General features: G+C 46.2%; 1 protein-coding gene across 24 annotated transcripts in view; it reads right to left on the bottom strand.

The window, feature by feature from the left end:
- Positions 1 to 16,004, bottom strand: part of MKNK1 (MAPK interacting serine/threonine kinase 1) — a 46,875-nt gene that overhangs the window by 23,282 nt on the left and 7,589 nt on the right. For 10 of the 24 annotated variants that reach the window (XM_001162516.7, XM_063781043.1, XM_063781095.1 and 7 more), the window contains exons 2-3: positions 13,369 to 13,536; positions 2,536 to 2,637 (exon numbers count right to left, since the gene is read on the bottom strand). In XM_001162516.7, the coding sequence (XP_001162516.1) occupies positions 2,536 to 2,635 (100 nt within the window). In that variant the 5' untranslated portion in view covers positions 2,636 to 2,637; positions 13,369 to 13,536. Of the gene's footprint in view, positions 1 to 2,535; positions 2,638 to 3,766; positions 4,113 to 4,768; positions 4,996 to 5,146; positions 5,251 to 5,506; positions 5,851 to 13,368; positions 13,537 to 16,004 lie in introns of those variants that run through there. The other 14 variants (XM_009456876.4, XM_054682716.2, XM_009456873.5 and 11 more) reach the window with 9 other exon arrangements.

The raw sequence follows: 16,004 nt of genomic DNA, 5'->3' as shown, positions 1-16,004 counted from the left end.
CGATGACTCTAGCACTCAGTGACAAGGAAGACAAGTAGCTTTCCCAGCCACCTGAGGACCCAGTTTCTCAACAAGACCACATACAAGGCATCCTGTTCCTCATTTTAGCGATGAGGTTAGCAAAAAGGTCTCAATTCGGCACATACTTCCTGAACATCTACTATGTGCCAGACAGCATAACAGAGTAAGGAATAAAATAAAGGCCAGGTGCAGGGGCTTACACCTGTAATCCTAGCACTTTGGGAGGCCAAGCCAGGAGGACTGCTTGAGGCCAGGAGTTCAGAACCAATCTGGCCAACATAGCAAGACCCCATGTCTAAAATATATATACGCATGATCCCTCTCCTCTAAGGGTCGCAGTCCAGTGGGGAAGACAGACACATACACAGGTGACCCCAGAATAAACCAGGCACTGGTAAATACTATCACAGAGGGACAAGGTACAGTTAAAAAAAAAAAAAGTTGGGGGAAGAAAGGGTTAAATCTGTTCAGAGAGGCTGGGCATGGTGGCTCACACCTGTAATCCCAGCACTTTGGGAGGCTGAGGTGGGCAGATCAAGAGGTGAAGAAATCAAGACCATCCTGGCCAATGTGGGAAACCCCGTCTCTACTAAAAATACAAAAATTAGCTGGGTGTGGTGGCACGTGCCTAAAGTCCCAGCTATTTTGGGGGCTGAGGCAGAAGAATCGCTTGAACCCGAGAGGCGGAGGTTGTAGTGAGCCAAGATCGTGCCACTGCACTCCAGCCTGGTGACAGAGTGAGACCCCATCTCAAAAAAAAAAAATAAAAATAAAAAATAAAATTGGTCAGAGAATCTGGAGGATCATCGGAGGAGAAGTGGTATGATTTGAATGAATATTCATTTACTCATTTACTGAGCACCTATGATGTGCCAAGTTCTGTGTAAGCACTGGCTATACAAAGGAGAATAAAACACTGTTCTATTTTATACCCCATACATGGAAGTCATTGGAGGCTTCTGAGAAGTCTCCAGAAGTCACCCACAGGAAATAGAAGTAGGATGCAAAGGACGCCTTGAGGTTTTTAGGGTACTGAGTCATAGTTGTTCTAACAGAGTAATAGACCTGGGTTAAAGGAACATCTAGATGACCTGCCCAAGCTCACAAAGAGCACAGCTCTTTGAGCCCCTTCCAAAGGGGCTACATCTTTGGAATCCAGAGATGTACATCCAAAGAGGCTACATCTCCATCACAGCACTAGCTGCCTGACCTCATCCCCACTCGGCCTCCATTCTTCAGCCTTTTCCTCTTGAGGCACCTAGCATTGAAACCCACAGCCTGAACAGAAGACATTTCAACCATGAATTAGATTTTATCACTCTCAGTCAGGAGAAGTCCTGTCATTGCACAAGCTGTCCTTAAAAACAGGAAGTACTCTCTTGTGTTAACTGAAAGAGCAAAAGAGCTGTTGATTAGGAAACTATTTGAATACCTTGGGATCTTTGTCTCTCCCCCATCCCCATACCCTGACACACACACACACACACACACACACACAGACACACACCCTTGCTGTTTGAGTTAAAGGCAAACAAAAAAACCCTGCTGAAAGTACCTTCTTGGTTCCATCACGGTTTGGTCTTTCAGTTGTTTATAAGAGCAGATGGCACACTGTTATTCGTAAGTGTTTTAAATGACATGCTTCTCACAATGGACACATTGGCATTAGCCCTTTACACATATCAGGATAGGTGGGTGGCTGGAGGTCCCATATTCCCAACCTATAAAGTGCTTGTTATTGGAACCACTTTACAGAACAGCCAATTCACTAGTGTGTCTGGAAGGCTGGAAGGAGGGACCAAGAGGCGAAGCTACTTCAGACCTCACAACGAAAGAAAACAAAACAGATGAAGTGGGGCACGTTACTCCTAGGAGTAGCTACTGATCCTCTTGGTGCTTTGCACAAGTGTCCAATCACCCCATCACATGCCCAGTGATAACAGGACCCACACTGAGCCTAGTGCCTCGCACACAGAGAGTGTCAAAAAATGTCTGATGACCCAACATCGTTTCTACTGAACACAACACGTACTCTTTAAAATGTAGTCAAACACATACAGCATAAGTAGCTACAATCTGAGAGACAAATTCTCTGCTTACAGGAGACTGAAGTTTCATTTGCGGCCATGGCCTTTGGTGTTTCTCTCTTCCTCTTATATAGTTCTATCTCTCAGCAGCCCCTCCAGGAATAGCTGAGGGAAGAATCACATCTTAAAAAAGGAAGACCCCGGGCAATGCCACTGATAGATGGGTCTTCCTGCTCCCTGAAAAGGAAGCAGTACCTGAGCCATTCACAGGAGGCCAGTGCATCATCTGAGAGCTTTTTCCATCCCCGCTGTCTTTCTGTAATGCCCTGTGTAAACTCCCTCATCCCCATCTTATCTCCCTACCACACAGATAACCACCATCTGGCTCTAACTTGACGCATTCTGTGATCGGACCTGTGGCTCCCAGGATGCTCCTCCCATGCTTGGGAAGCTGCAGGCCCAGATATAGGGAAGTTGTGTGACCAACCTTCAAATTTTCCTGGCAAGGAGTCAGTGGCCCGGGCCCTCCGCTTCTTCTTCCTCCTCCTGACACCATCTGCGATGGGAAGGGGTTCGCTACTGCCCATCTCTAGGAGATAAGAGGAGATGTAAGGGAAACACCACTGTACTGATCAAGCTGTAAATTTACCCAGAAGGAAAAAAAAAAAGGTAGTGGGGGAGGACCCAGGAGGTTTACACTGATGGTTTTTAAATATCTGTGAAGACTATTGATTTGTTTTGACCTAGGAGGAAAAACTAAAGGCAAAGCCATTATGGGAGATCATTAACTGTGGAAAGGAGCTCAGACGGGCAGGCTAGATTAAAAGAGGCCAGCGGAAGCCTGCTTTAACCAAGCTCATTAGCGCATGGATTTAGATCTGCCACTGGTCAAACCATATTCCCCAAACAGAACAATGACTCCATAGGCAGAACCCCACCTGTGACATCCTCCAGCCTCAGCATCAGAAAGGCAAAACTGAGAGAGCTAGGCAAGAAGGGGGTTGGGAGTGGGGGACCATGCAGATGAGTCATAGGCTCAGCAACATCGCTATGGATGCACACAGGGCACAAATGGCCTGGAGTGGAGACAGCCTCTGTGAAGGTAGCAATAGGGCTGGGGTTCAAAATAGCCCCAAATTACTTCATGTCCAAGAGCACGGACTTGAGTGCCTATGGAGCCTACGGCATCCTTTCCTCCCACAGCTCCTCCATCGGAAGGGCTGCAGGTAGTGCCCATTCAGAAGTCGGCAGTTGACAGGTCTGTGCCAGGCTGCTGGATGAGGTCACTTATTGCAAAAAACCTTATTATCTTTCATTGGCAAGCACCTGGCTCCCCATCTTAAAAGGAGGATTTGTGAGGCAGGCATTCAGACACTGCACAGATTGGGCAGAAAAAGGCCGGATGGAAAGAATAGGCAGGACACTGAGATAGGAAAGAGAAAAGGAGGAACAGTGAACCAGTGCCCAATCACAGTCCTGTTTCTAAGACACTCTAGTATGGGCCTTTCCCTGTTAAAGATAAATTACTTATAGAACATGTCATGCCCCTGATCCAGAGTGGAGCTTTAATACTCTTTGCCTGCAGTTAGAAATAATAAGATTTCTCTGAAGTCTCTGGGTCTAAATCCCCACCAGGGTGATTAAACCTTTACATCCTTCTAAAATAGAGGCACTCGAGTGCTGATGGGGCATACGATGTGAGAGACTTTTAGACCAACCTTCAATAAACACAGGCTCTTGGTTGTTGGTGTTTTTTTTTTTTTTTCTTTCTTTTTTTTCTGAGAGCTTTTAAAATGGAAGCTGGTTCTTTGCCCATTGAGGGGAAAGGCCCACTCTCTTCTCAGAGGATCTGGCGGCATACGACCAGAGAAAGAGCAAGTCTGCTAGGAAGACTGATTAGTGCTCATGCAGGTCCATACACTGTTCTCAGACGCAAGTACATGACAGCCATCTGGAGAGAGCACACAGGATGGCACTTTCAACACCACAATCCAGAAAGCATGGTTACGCAGCCAAGTGCCTGACAGCTCAATTTAGGCGCATTCTTCCATCCATTTTGGGGATCTGATGACAGCACATTTTAAATTATAGTTTAGAATGGGGAACAGATAAACACAAGGATAAAAGAAATCCACAGAGCATCTCAAAATATAACTCTAGCCAAGAGCTTCAAACACAAGATATATCTGGGGACTGCAACACCCTATGAATTGAAAGAATTAAACATCTGGCTAGGCACCATGGCTCACGCCTGTAATCCCAGCGCTTTGCGATGCCGAGGTAGGCAGATCACTTGAGGTCAGAAGTTCGAGACCATCGTGGCCAACATGGTGAAACCTGTCTCTACTAAAAATACAAAAATTAGCTGGGTGTGGTGGCGGGTGCCTGTAGTGCCAGCTACTCGGGAGGCTGAGGCAGGAGAATCGCTTGAACCTGGGAGGCAGAGGTTGCAGTGAGCCGAGATCACGCCATTGCACTCCAGCCTGGGTGACAGAGCAAGATTCTGTCTCAAAAAAAAAAAAAAAAAATCAGCACCTCAACACCCACCCTCACCAAGGTAAATTAAAAGGAAAAAAGCTGCCCAAATGTATAACATGGTGAGAAATTCAGCAGAAATAAAACACAGGGTCACTCATCTTCAGGAGCTCAGGGAGGGGGTGCTGGCCATCGGGGCAGCAGGCTGAGAAGGAGGAACCATTGTCGCTCTCTCTTGCGCTGACCTTGAATGCAGTCCAGTGGCAACCCGTGTCTGCATCTATTTTCTCATCGGCACCGCAGGCCCAGTGCAGAGGAAACAGATTTGGGTTTCAGCTCTTTCTCCTTCCCCTGTCCACACTTTGATGGAGGGCCCCAGGACAAGCAAAACAGCCAAAAGACAGGCAGAGCAGAGGAGCAGCAAGAGGGCTGGAGGCATTATAATTCACAGGGGACACTCAGGCGCACGACTCTAATGAGAAAACCCTGTTAGCGACAATTTATACTTGGTCTTTACCACAGCAGGGCTGAGGGAGCCGCTTGCACGAGAAGCGTACCTCAGAGCACCACCGCACACGTAATATCAGATTTTATGGCTTCACACACACACAAAGACAGAGTACCTGGTATATTCTGCATGGATTTCAATGAAAGAGGGTACGCCAGAAGGGACAAATGGTTAAGACTTTCCTTGGAAATGGAACTTGGAGAGTTGTTTCTGAAACTAGGAAGGAAAAAATGTAGGAAGATGGGTGAAGTGAAAGAAACATGCTTAGCTTCCCTGGTTACACAGGGGGAGGCGAGAGGTGTCATAATCTCACCAAGGGGTCGCTAGTTGCCCATGTGGAGCCTGGCCACACACTATTTTCATCACAGAGTCCACAAGCAGGTCTGTGGGGCCTTAATTCATCATGCAAACACTCATGGGATAATTGCTGCCTCAGGGAGTGGGACCCCCGCAGTAAAGCTGCACCTTGGCTCACCTGCTTCCCTTGGCCTAGGAATTCTTCTTGGTCATCAAAAGCCGGCTCGATAGTCCCAACCCTTTTGCAGCTCCCTGATAACTCCAGATGAGTTAAGGTTTCTACAGAGACTCTGGAAGTCAGTTAGGTGCTATGCAAATGGAGGGTGTTACTGAGCATAACTAGTAGTTGGTGCTCCATCCTCTGCTCCCAAACACCCTGCAAGAAGCTTCATGAGGGCACTGATTTTATTTGGCCTTGAGTGCTCCCCTGTGTTCCTAAAGGCTGAGATTGTCCCCTGTTCACTTGTTTCTCCTACAGATCATGGCACAGTGTCAGACACATAGCAGCCATCAGAAATTGCACTGAAATAGAAATGATATGAAATGACATGCATTAGGTGTGGGGTATGTCACACTGGCCTTTTAGGTACCCAGTGCACATCCTGAAAGAAACATGGGTACAACTTTGCCCTGCAGACAATGCAGAGTAAGGCTACTTAGTTTTATGAATCCAGTTCAGGAATTCTACTAATTCCTGGATAAACTCCCTTTCGAAAAAGGGTCTAGGACACAAAACGTCCTTCACTTTCTTATCTTTTCTTTTCTTTTTGAGATGGAGTCTTGCTTTGTCACCCAAGCTGGAGTGCAGTGGAGTGCAGCTCAGTACAACCTCCGCCTCCCGGTTTCAAGCGATTCTCCTGCCTCAGCCTCCGGAGTAGCTGGGACTACAGGCACATGCCACCATGTCCGGCTAATTTTTTGTACTTTTTAGTAGAGACGGGATTTCGCCATGTTGGCCAGGCTGGTCTCAAACTCCTGACCTCAGGTGATCTGCCTGCCTTGGCCTCCCAAAGTGCTGGGATTACAGACGTGAGCCACTGCGCCCAGCCAGGTCCTTCACTTTCTAAACAGAAGCCTGGTTCTTGCTATAGGATTGGGCAATGTGTCTGTTATTACAGAGGAAGAAGTGAGCACTTCTTTTCAGTTTCAGGCAGATCCCAGCTGGTCTGGAGGCTCCCAGCACTTCCGCTGCCTCCAGCCCTTGCCTTCCTCTTGGGAACGGCTCGGCGGTCCACCACATGTGTCTATTAGTGGAGGTGGAAGTGGAACTGAAGAAGCAGCATGCTGCTTGCTGACAGGGAAGGCACACAGGCTTGGCATCAGGCGAGCAAGGCAGAAGCCCTGGTTCAGATATTATAACAGAACCAAGGCCAAGTTACTGTGCCTCTTAGAGTCTCAGTTTCCTCATCTATCAAATAGGTTTAAAAACACACCCGCCCTGTCTACCTCACAGGTTGTTGTAAAGACCCAATGATGGCCAGGTGTGGTGGCTCACACCTGTAATCCCAGCACTTTGGGAGGCCGAGGCAGGCAGATCACCTGAGGTTGGGAGTTTGAGACCAGCCTGACCAACATGGAGAAACCTCGTCTCTACTAAAAGTACAAAATTAGCCAGGCATGGTGGTGCATGCCTGTAATCCCAGCTACTCGGGAGGCTGAGGCAGGAGAATTGCTTGAACCCTGGAGGCGGAGGTTGCGGTGAACTGAGATCGCACCATTGCACTCCAGCCTGCGCAACAAGAGTGAAACTCCGTCTCAAAAAAAAAAAAAAAAATACCCAATGATATACTTCACATAAATATGTTTCCAAAAACATATGCATATGCATAGGTATGTATGCACATATATGAACCCAACAGAGTAGAAAGACTAGACAGAAATACATAAAACTGCTAATACGCTACAATTTTAAAAAGTGCCAACTACATGGATATTCTGTACACATTATCTCTAATTCTTATCATAATCTCAAAAGGTAAATATTTTTGCCATATTTCAGGTGAGGAAAGAAGCTCAGAGCAGGCAGCCAGTAGATTAAATAACCTACCCAATGCCAAACATCTAGTTAGTGGTTTAACTGGGATTCAAACTCAATGCTGCTCTTTCAAGTCCAGACCATTTCTAATCCATAAGAGTTTTCTCTATGTGATGGGGTGATTTTTATTTTCTTTTTTATATTTGCAGTATTCTCTAAATTGTATACAATGAAATTTATTTTTCCTGCTATTATTGTTTAACTCACGTTTTATTTTTAAATAAAGTACACCATAATCTTTCTCTAATACACATTGGAATTTGGTATCTGATTTTAGTTTTTAAAAATGTTTCTAGATTTCTCTGTATTAAAATTCAACATTCAGTGATGAAAGAAACATTTTAGGAATATTGGTGCCATGAAGATACTAATTTCGCAATCATTCAAAACAACCAATGTTATTTTTATTTTTTAAAAAATGCTACTTCTTGGCCGGGCGTGGTGGCTCACGCCTGTAATCCCAGCACTTTGGGAGGCCCAGGCGGGCGGATCACGAGGTCAGGAGATTGAGACCATCTTGGCTAACACGGTGAAACCCCGTCTCCACTAAAAATACAAAAAATTAGCCGGGCGAGGTGGCGGGCGCCTGTAGTCCCAGCTATTCGGGAGGCTGAGGCAGGAGAATGGCGTAAACCCCGGGGGGCGGAGCCTGCAGTGAGCCGAGATCGCGCCACTGCACTCCAGCCTGGGCGACAGAGCAAGACTCCATCTCAAAAAAAAAAAAAAATGCTACTTCTTAAAAGTAAATATTTTATAAAAACAAATGAAAAAATGTGCTGAACATTGGAGCCTGAGAGCTATGGCTCTCCTCCACTGCACGAACTGCAGCAAGCTGCTTAGCTTCTCTGAGGATCAGTTTCCTTGTATATGAAATGAGGTAAGCAGAAGGCCTGGGCTGCCCATGCCACAAGGCTGCTGTGAGGATCAAATAAGAGACTAGAAGTGAAAGCACCACTGACTTACTCTTCAATAATGCTATATTTATTGGGCACCTACTGATCGTCTGGTGCTAGACAGTGAGAGTATAAGAGAAGACACAGTCTCTTCCCTGATGGCGTTTAAATCTGCTGCTGACGCTTAAAACAATTTCAACATAGTAGGACAAGTACTGGGACAGGGAGGTACCACGTGCTGTGGAGCAGGAGAGAGGAAGCTAACCCAGTTGGGTAACTAGAGGAAGAGACAGCTAAGCCTCAATACCTGAGGGATGAGTGGACAGGGCTGAGGCCTGGAAGAGAGTGTCCCAGACCAAGGAAGGGCACAGGCTGAGGCCTGGAGGAGGGACACAGGGCCGGTGGGGGCCACTGGTGATCACTCAGGCTGGCAGGGGCACAGAGCACATGGGAGGAGGGATGACATTAGCTCACAAGCAGTCTCATCGTCATCGATGATAATAAATGTCTCCATTCCTAGGCATACGTTTATCTTGTTTTCTCCATTAAAATAGGAATGCATGTTTCGTCTCTTTGTAAAACCTGTGAGTGAACGAGCACTGATGGTACTGAAGGTATATTAAGTGTTAAGGATACAGATCCAGGAATCATCCTGGTTCCTGCAGGGGAGATTTACAGAGAACTCATAGAGCAGATGAGGAAGGGTTAGGGAGGCTCCCTAGAAGGACTACTGCAGCACAGAGATTCCTGACATGCAAGCATCCATCCACCATTCTGCTCCAGAAAGTGACCTCGAGGCCCACCCTCTGGAAGAACTGTGTTACTTCTCCATAGTCTTATGAGCCACATTGTCCCCAAAGGAACCAGATCTGTACTCCAAATTTTGAAGAGCCTGCAGAGAACTCATCAGCTTTCATATCTGTGCATGAAACCAGAGATGATCCTCTCCCCACTAAGAACCCGACTTTGCTGGCTAGCTCAGCTCTGCAAACTTAGCTCACACTCCTCTCCCAACCACTTCAGAATTCTTTTCAAGGTCTCCCCAACCTTTAAGAGCGATTTCCCTCAGCCACAAGAGCTTTCTTGAGAAGAAATAGTGGTGAGAGCAAGCAGAGAAGTGTAATTACCAACCCAGCTGCCTTCTCGGGCATCAGCTAGCTGAGCATTCCAAAACAAATGGAGAACGGAGAAAATGATCAGGAACTGAGGGACTGAAAGGAAGTGTCATGGGCACTCTTAAGGAAGTGGCCAAGACTAAGAAATGTGAGACAGAGGAGGCAATGAGGGGGTGCCTGGGGAGAATGACCCCAGAACATTTACATCTTTGAAGTAGTAGCCGGAGCAGTATTAGTTAGAGTCCACATGACTACTCCTAGTAGTGACATTACTCACACACACACATGCTGCTTACTGTAGGCCAGGCAGCATTCTAAGCACTTTACCAACGCTACACTTTACATATACTAACTTATTTAATCATCACTACTTTATGAGCTAAGTATCCAGATTTTACAGATGAAGAAACTGAAGTACAAAGAGATTAAATGATTTGCTCAAGGTCGCATAGCTCGTAAGTGGCAGAGCTGAGATCTACATCTAGATGGTCTGGCTCAGAATTCAAGCTTTTAACCATTACACTGTATTTAAACCTTAATGCTGAAAGGCAGAAGGGGTAGCTAGTAAAAGTAGCCAGGCACCAATGAGAACGCTTTTGTTTATAAACCTTAGCACAGAGCTTCCCTGCTGATGTGCTGTGAATGAGGTATTGATCCCCTCATCAGGCCTCCAGTCACTCACTGTTACTTAGGTGTGCAGAACAGTATCATTTTCAGCGTGTGCTATGATGTGAAAAGGTTGGGCAGCACTGCCCTAGCTTCTGGAAATATGAAGGCATTATTACCACATTATCATCGTCCTATTAATCAAAAGCTTCATTTATCAGAAGTTTCTTCTTCTTGCTCTGAGCTTGCCTTGTATTTTGTGTTTTGTCATCTTATGAAAGATGAGCTACCAACCAAAGTCCACCTACATTATTTCATGGCAGTTCTGGTGTCAGGGACAGGCTACGTTCTTCTGCCTGACCCATTAGTGGGAAGATTTGGTTTTGTGGCATCATGATTATGCTGGGACAAGGAAAGGGTACACTCAAACAGACACTAGTCAGATTTAACACATGATGGATGAAAGGAGCCACTTGTAAAGTCAGCTCAATCAAAGGACCATCTGTCCATAGCGATACTGCAAGGGGCTAAGGTATTCTTTCCCCAAGAGTCTGGTGTGAGGGGAGGCTGGGCTGCAGCATGCAGGTGGCAGCATCTCACTCCGCTGCAATGAAACTGGCAGGTGAGGCCTGCTAGGGTGCCAGCAAAGGATCCCCCACAGGCCTCAGACAGGACTGGGGGCCTGAGAGTCCTAGAGACAAAAGGTCACAACTCCAGTCCATCTTCTCCCTCTGTTCTGATTCTGGTATCACAGGCAGCCTTCAGAGCTGTCACTGCATCTCCTGGTGGAAGGAACAAGAGGAAGGACATGGAAAGGGAGAATGAAGTGTGTGCTGAAGAAAGAGCAAGCAGGAGGAAAGGGCTGGATGGGAGTGGGGAGCAGCGTGTAGAAAGCTGACAAAGGTGGGCTGCGCTCAAGGCCACCAAGCACAAACGCAGCCCACGAGGCTCTCCAACCCCAAGCCCCTGTCTACCTTCCAGCCTCAGCACCCAACACAGCCATTGTTTCATGTAAAAATGAAACTAGTGGCTAGTTTCACTTGCCATTCAAGGGATCCCACACGTGCTTTTCCTTGAGTCAAGTGCTATACTTTGGTTTGCCGCAGAAGTACTTTATGAGCATTTCTATTTTGTTACACAGAATATTAAAGAGATCCGTACTCAGGGTTGGAATTCAATAAAACTGACAATTTTTGCTACTTCATCAAAGACATTCTTGTGTGAAAATGGCATTAAAAAAAAGCCGGGTGTGATGGCTCATGCCTGTAATCCCAGCACTTTGCGAGGCTGAGGTGGGCAGACCACCTGAGTTCAGGAGTTCGAGACCAGCCTGGCCAACATGGCAAAACTCTGTCTCTATTAAAAATACAAAAATTAGCTGGTTGTGGTGGCAGGTGTCTCTAATCTCAGTTACTCAGGAGACTGAAGCAGGAGAATCACTTGAACCCGGGAGGCGGAGGTTGCAGTGAGCCGAGGTCATGCTGTTGTAGTCCAGCCTGGGTGACAAAGTGAGACTCCATCTCAAAATAAAAACAAAAACAAAAACCTGGGAGTACATAGCAGTGGAGAATATAGTGGCTACTGGCACAGTTCAGCATCACCACCTTGACCAAGGCACCAACAGTCTTACTCATTGTTGCTTTCCAGCAACAGACAGCATCTTAGTACGATTACAAAAATCATTTTGACTGTGCAGATTCCTAAAGGAGTTTTGGGGACCCCCATGGTCTGCAGTGTATGCTGCGAACCACTGGCCTAGGTGATGGGGAGGGACTGGGTGTGACTGGAGCTGTGCCTGGGGGCCACGGAACTGACTGTGATGTGAAGAACAAACTGGAGGCTAGAGCAAGAGGGCTGAAAGAGGCTGCTGGAACAGCCCGGGGCAGGGCGAGAAAGGCCTACAACAGAGACAGGGAGAGCAGGGAGAGCAAGGAAGAGGAGGGAGGTGTGTAACAGAGTGAGGGAATGAAGTCATCGAGGCAGAACTGGTTCTAGTCCTACCAAATGACTGAAGAAGGTGGGGGCAAAGACCACAGCCCTCCTTGAAGGAAGGGACAGTGTTTAATTCCTCTGTATCCCCACTGCCTAGCATGCAGCCAGGAAGAGGCGGGCCTCATATACTTATGATTACATGTTTATTAACCAAAGTCAGGTCACCATAAGAACAGTAGGACCATCAAAGAGGAGGAGAATTCAGGAAGTGGAGCTGGCTGGGGATGGGGAGCAGGGAAAGACAATGGCACCACCGGGGACCTTCAGATGAAGAAGGGTGACACACAGCCACCAGGGACTATGAAAACTCACCGATCAGGCTAAAACCACTCTCACTCAGCCCTCATCTGACCCAAATCTGCAAATGAGGCATTATTCATAATCTCCCAGGCATGACAAAACCTCTGGTGACAGTGTAACACAGAACACTTCAAAATGTCATCATATATATCATATATACGTTAAAAAAAACCTGAAAAGAACATCTCAAATTATTATTATGTTTTGAGCTAGGGTCTTGCTCTGTCATCCAGGCTGGAGTGCAGTGGCACAATCTCGGCTCACTGCAGCCTCCGCCTCCCGGGTTCAAGCAATCCTCTTGCCTCAGCCTCCCAAGTAGCTGGCACTATAGGCGTGTACCACCATGCTTGGCCAGTTTTTAAATTCTTTGTAGAGACAGTCTTGCTATGTTGCCCAGGCTGGCCAAATTATTAGCAATGGTTATTTGGGGAGGGACAGTGTCTAATTCCTCTCTATCCCCACTGCCTAGTATGGAGCCAGGCAAAGAGGGGCTTCATATACTTCTGCTGTATTTTATCTTGTTTTGTTATGAAGTAGTTGTTTTAATTTCATAATTAAATAGATCTGGCCAGGCGCAGTGGCTCATGCCTGTAATCCCAGCACTTTGAGAGGCCAAGGCAGGCAGATCACTTGAGGTCAGGAGTTTGAGGCCAGCCTGGCTAACATGGTGAAACCCGTCTCTACTAAAAACAAAAATTAGCTGGGTGTGGTGGTGCACGCCTGTAATCCCAGCTACTCAGGAAGCTGAGGCAGGAGAATGGCTTGAACCTGGGAGGCAGAGGTTGCCGTGAGCCGAGATTGCACCACTGCACTCCAGCCTGGGCGACAGAGGGAGACTCTATCTGAAAAAAAAAAAAAAAAAGTAAATAAATATGTTTTAGTTACATGTTTTCCTTATGACCCTGCCATGTCATTCTGTAGAAATGTGTTCCTCCTACTAAGCGTTATCTGAGTCGTACCAGGGCAGCTCCGCTATTCCTAGCTAACTAACTAAGTGCTGAAAACAACGGTCTCTTACCCGCCCCTTCCTCTGGATGTGTCAGATCATTTCAATTTGAAGTAATCTAAAAGGATAACTAAAATGTACACCCAATCTTACCTATAGGTTTTTCCAACTTTTGAGAAGATACCGTGTGTAAACTTGAAATCCCAAATGAAATAAAGCTCCTGTCAGGAAGTTGGTGTCTTCCAGCTACACGAAGTGTCTCAATGGCCTTTGTGCGTAGCTGGCAATCTTCAGTTCTCCATCAGCCTCTGACATGGAAACCTTGAAAAAGCAGAAATAGAAAGGAAATCAAAATGCTGACTTCTTTAAAAGGACCAGAAAAGAGAAAGATCAATCTGAACGTGCCCCAGACCTATGAGTTACCCCACTAAGTAGATACACACACAGCAATCACAGGTTTCCCATCTTTAAAATCAGACATTTGAATTAAATTTTTTGTAGAGATAGAGTCTTGTTATGTTGCCCAGGCTGGCCAAATTATTAGCAATGATTATTTGGGAAGGGGTGGCTTCTAATTCCTCTCTATCCCCACTGCCATTAAGCACTGGAAGATTTAACAAAGGTCTGAGTGAAATTTTTCAGATTCTGTTTCCATTATGGGATTCCAGATCCAAAAAGATGTAACTGGACCTGGATGATAGAGATAAGACACCTCTGCTCTGAGGAGTCTCAGGCAAAAGATAAAAGTTGACAGGCCAGGTGTGGTGGCTCGTGCCTGTAATCTCAGCACTTTGGGAGGCTGAGGCAGGTGGATTGACTGAGCTCAGAAGTTCAAGACCAGCCTGGGCAACATGGTGAAACCCATCCCTACCAAAATACTAAAATTAGCCAGGCATGGTGGCACACACCTGTAGCTGCTTGGGAGGCTGAGGCGGGAGGATTGCTTGAGCCCAGGAGGTCGAGGCTGCAATGACCCAAGATCATGCCACTGCACTCCAACCTGGGTGACAGAGCGAGGCACTCCTCTGCTATCCACATTTTTAGAGAAATGAGCTGGGCTCTCTCTCTTAGTGGCCAAGTCCAAGTCTCACAGGCAAGAGGAAACAGAGCCCGAAAGATAAAGTAGATGCTGAGAGCAGGAGGTGGCATGAATGGGAACAAGGTTTTGTGTCGAATACATAATTATTGCTAGTTTTCAATCTGATGACTTCATTTTCTCTATGTTCACTGTTATTTTAATACCATGGCTCTAGCTATACAAGTCAAAGTTGCTTTGTCAACTTCCCTATGAAATAAATATGCATTTCCCCTTTTCTCGGTGGAAAAGCTCTGAAAATGCAGTTTAACTCTGAATTCTGAGCCAAAATTTCTAAAAAGGCTTTCTAACTGGAAGTTGGGTGTGTTTCACCATGACCTCAAACCACATGCCCCAAGTGGGACTTGTGCCCAACCCCCACCCACTGCCTCCTTCCTCTGACTTCTCTTCTTCCCTATCAGATCACGTCATCCTGCCAGTTATTCCTCAAAGGCAAGCACTTATCTTTTTCATCTTTGCATTACCAGCATCTAACATAGTATCTGGCAAAAATGGGCTCTAGTGAATCTGAATGAATTACTTAATACACGAAATATCTCTTTAACATCCAATAAAGATGTTAGCACATTGGACAGTCCTTCCTACTATGCTCTTTATTCCCAAACAAATCTGAAACCCAGTGAAACTGTTTCCAGGGCCTAAGGAAACTCAGGGTATGCTCTCTTTCTTCACTTCTACTACCACACTTCCAGGGACAGCCTTGAACACCATCCAACGACAGGATCTGGCTCCATTAGCCAGGCTGGAGTGCAGTGGCATGATCTTGGCTCACTGCAGCCTCCACCTGCCAGGCTCAAGTGATCCTCCCACCTCAGCCTCCCAAGTAGCTGAAACTACAGGCACGAGCCACCACGCCTAATTTTTGTATTTTTTGTAGACACAGGGTCTCACCATGTTGCCCAGGCTGGTATTGAGCTCCTGAGCTCAAGTGATTTGCCTGTCTCAGCCTCCCAAAGTGCTGGGATTATGGGCGTGAGCCACCACGCCTGGCCTTGAGCTTCCATTCTGTCTTTAGTCTTGTCATAGGTTTAGACCCCCACCTGGTCCCTTCTTGTTACCTATGGTAGGAGTTGGCAATTTTTTTTCTGTAAAGTACCAGATGGTAAATATTTTAAGCTTTGTGTGTCACATGATCTTTGTTATGACTCAATTTTGCATTTGTAGAGAGAAAGCAGTAGACAATATGTAAATCAATGATTGTAGCTATATGTCAATAAAACTTTATTTTTGGACACTGAAATTTAAATTTCATATGATTTTCACGTGTCATAAAATATTGATCTTTTCTTGATTTCTCCCCAACCACATAAAAATGTAAAAAGTACATTAGTTTGCATCCACACAAAAACAGGCGGTGAGTCAAATATGGCCTGTGGGCCATAGTTTGCCAACCCTTGGCCTACAGTAGAAAAAAAACCCCTCAGAATTCCTTATGGGCTTTGTGTTATTTTGCCACGTGGAGCCACCTTAGGCTGGGGAAGTAGAAAGCACAGGGCTTTTGGGCATTAGGTCCTAGGTTCCAGTTCTGGCCCTACCATCTACCAGCCGGGTAGCCTTGGACATAAAATTCAAACTCTCTGAGCTTTACTACCATCATCTATAAAATGGGGCAATAACACCTAGATCACAGAGTTGTCATGGCAATTAAGTGAGCTAATGTATATAGAGCTCATGGCACCAGTATCTGGCATAC

Source organism: Pan troglodytes, chromosome 1, assembly GCF_028858775.2.
Source record: "Pan troglodytes isolate AG18354 chromosome 1, NHGRI_mPanTro3-v2.0_pri, whole genome shotgun sequence".
Lineage (NCBI taxonomy): Eukaryota > Metazoa > Chordata > Mammalia > Primates > Hominidae > Pan > Pan troglodytes.
Note: the sequence above shows the minus strand (reverse complement) of the source record. Positions and strands in the feature narration are given on the sequence as shown.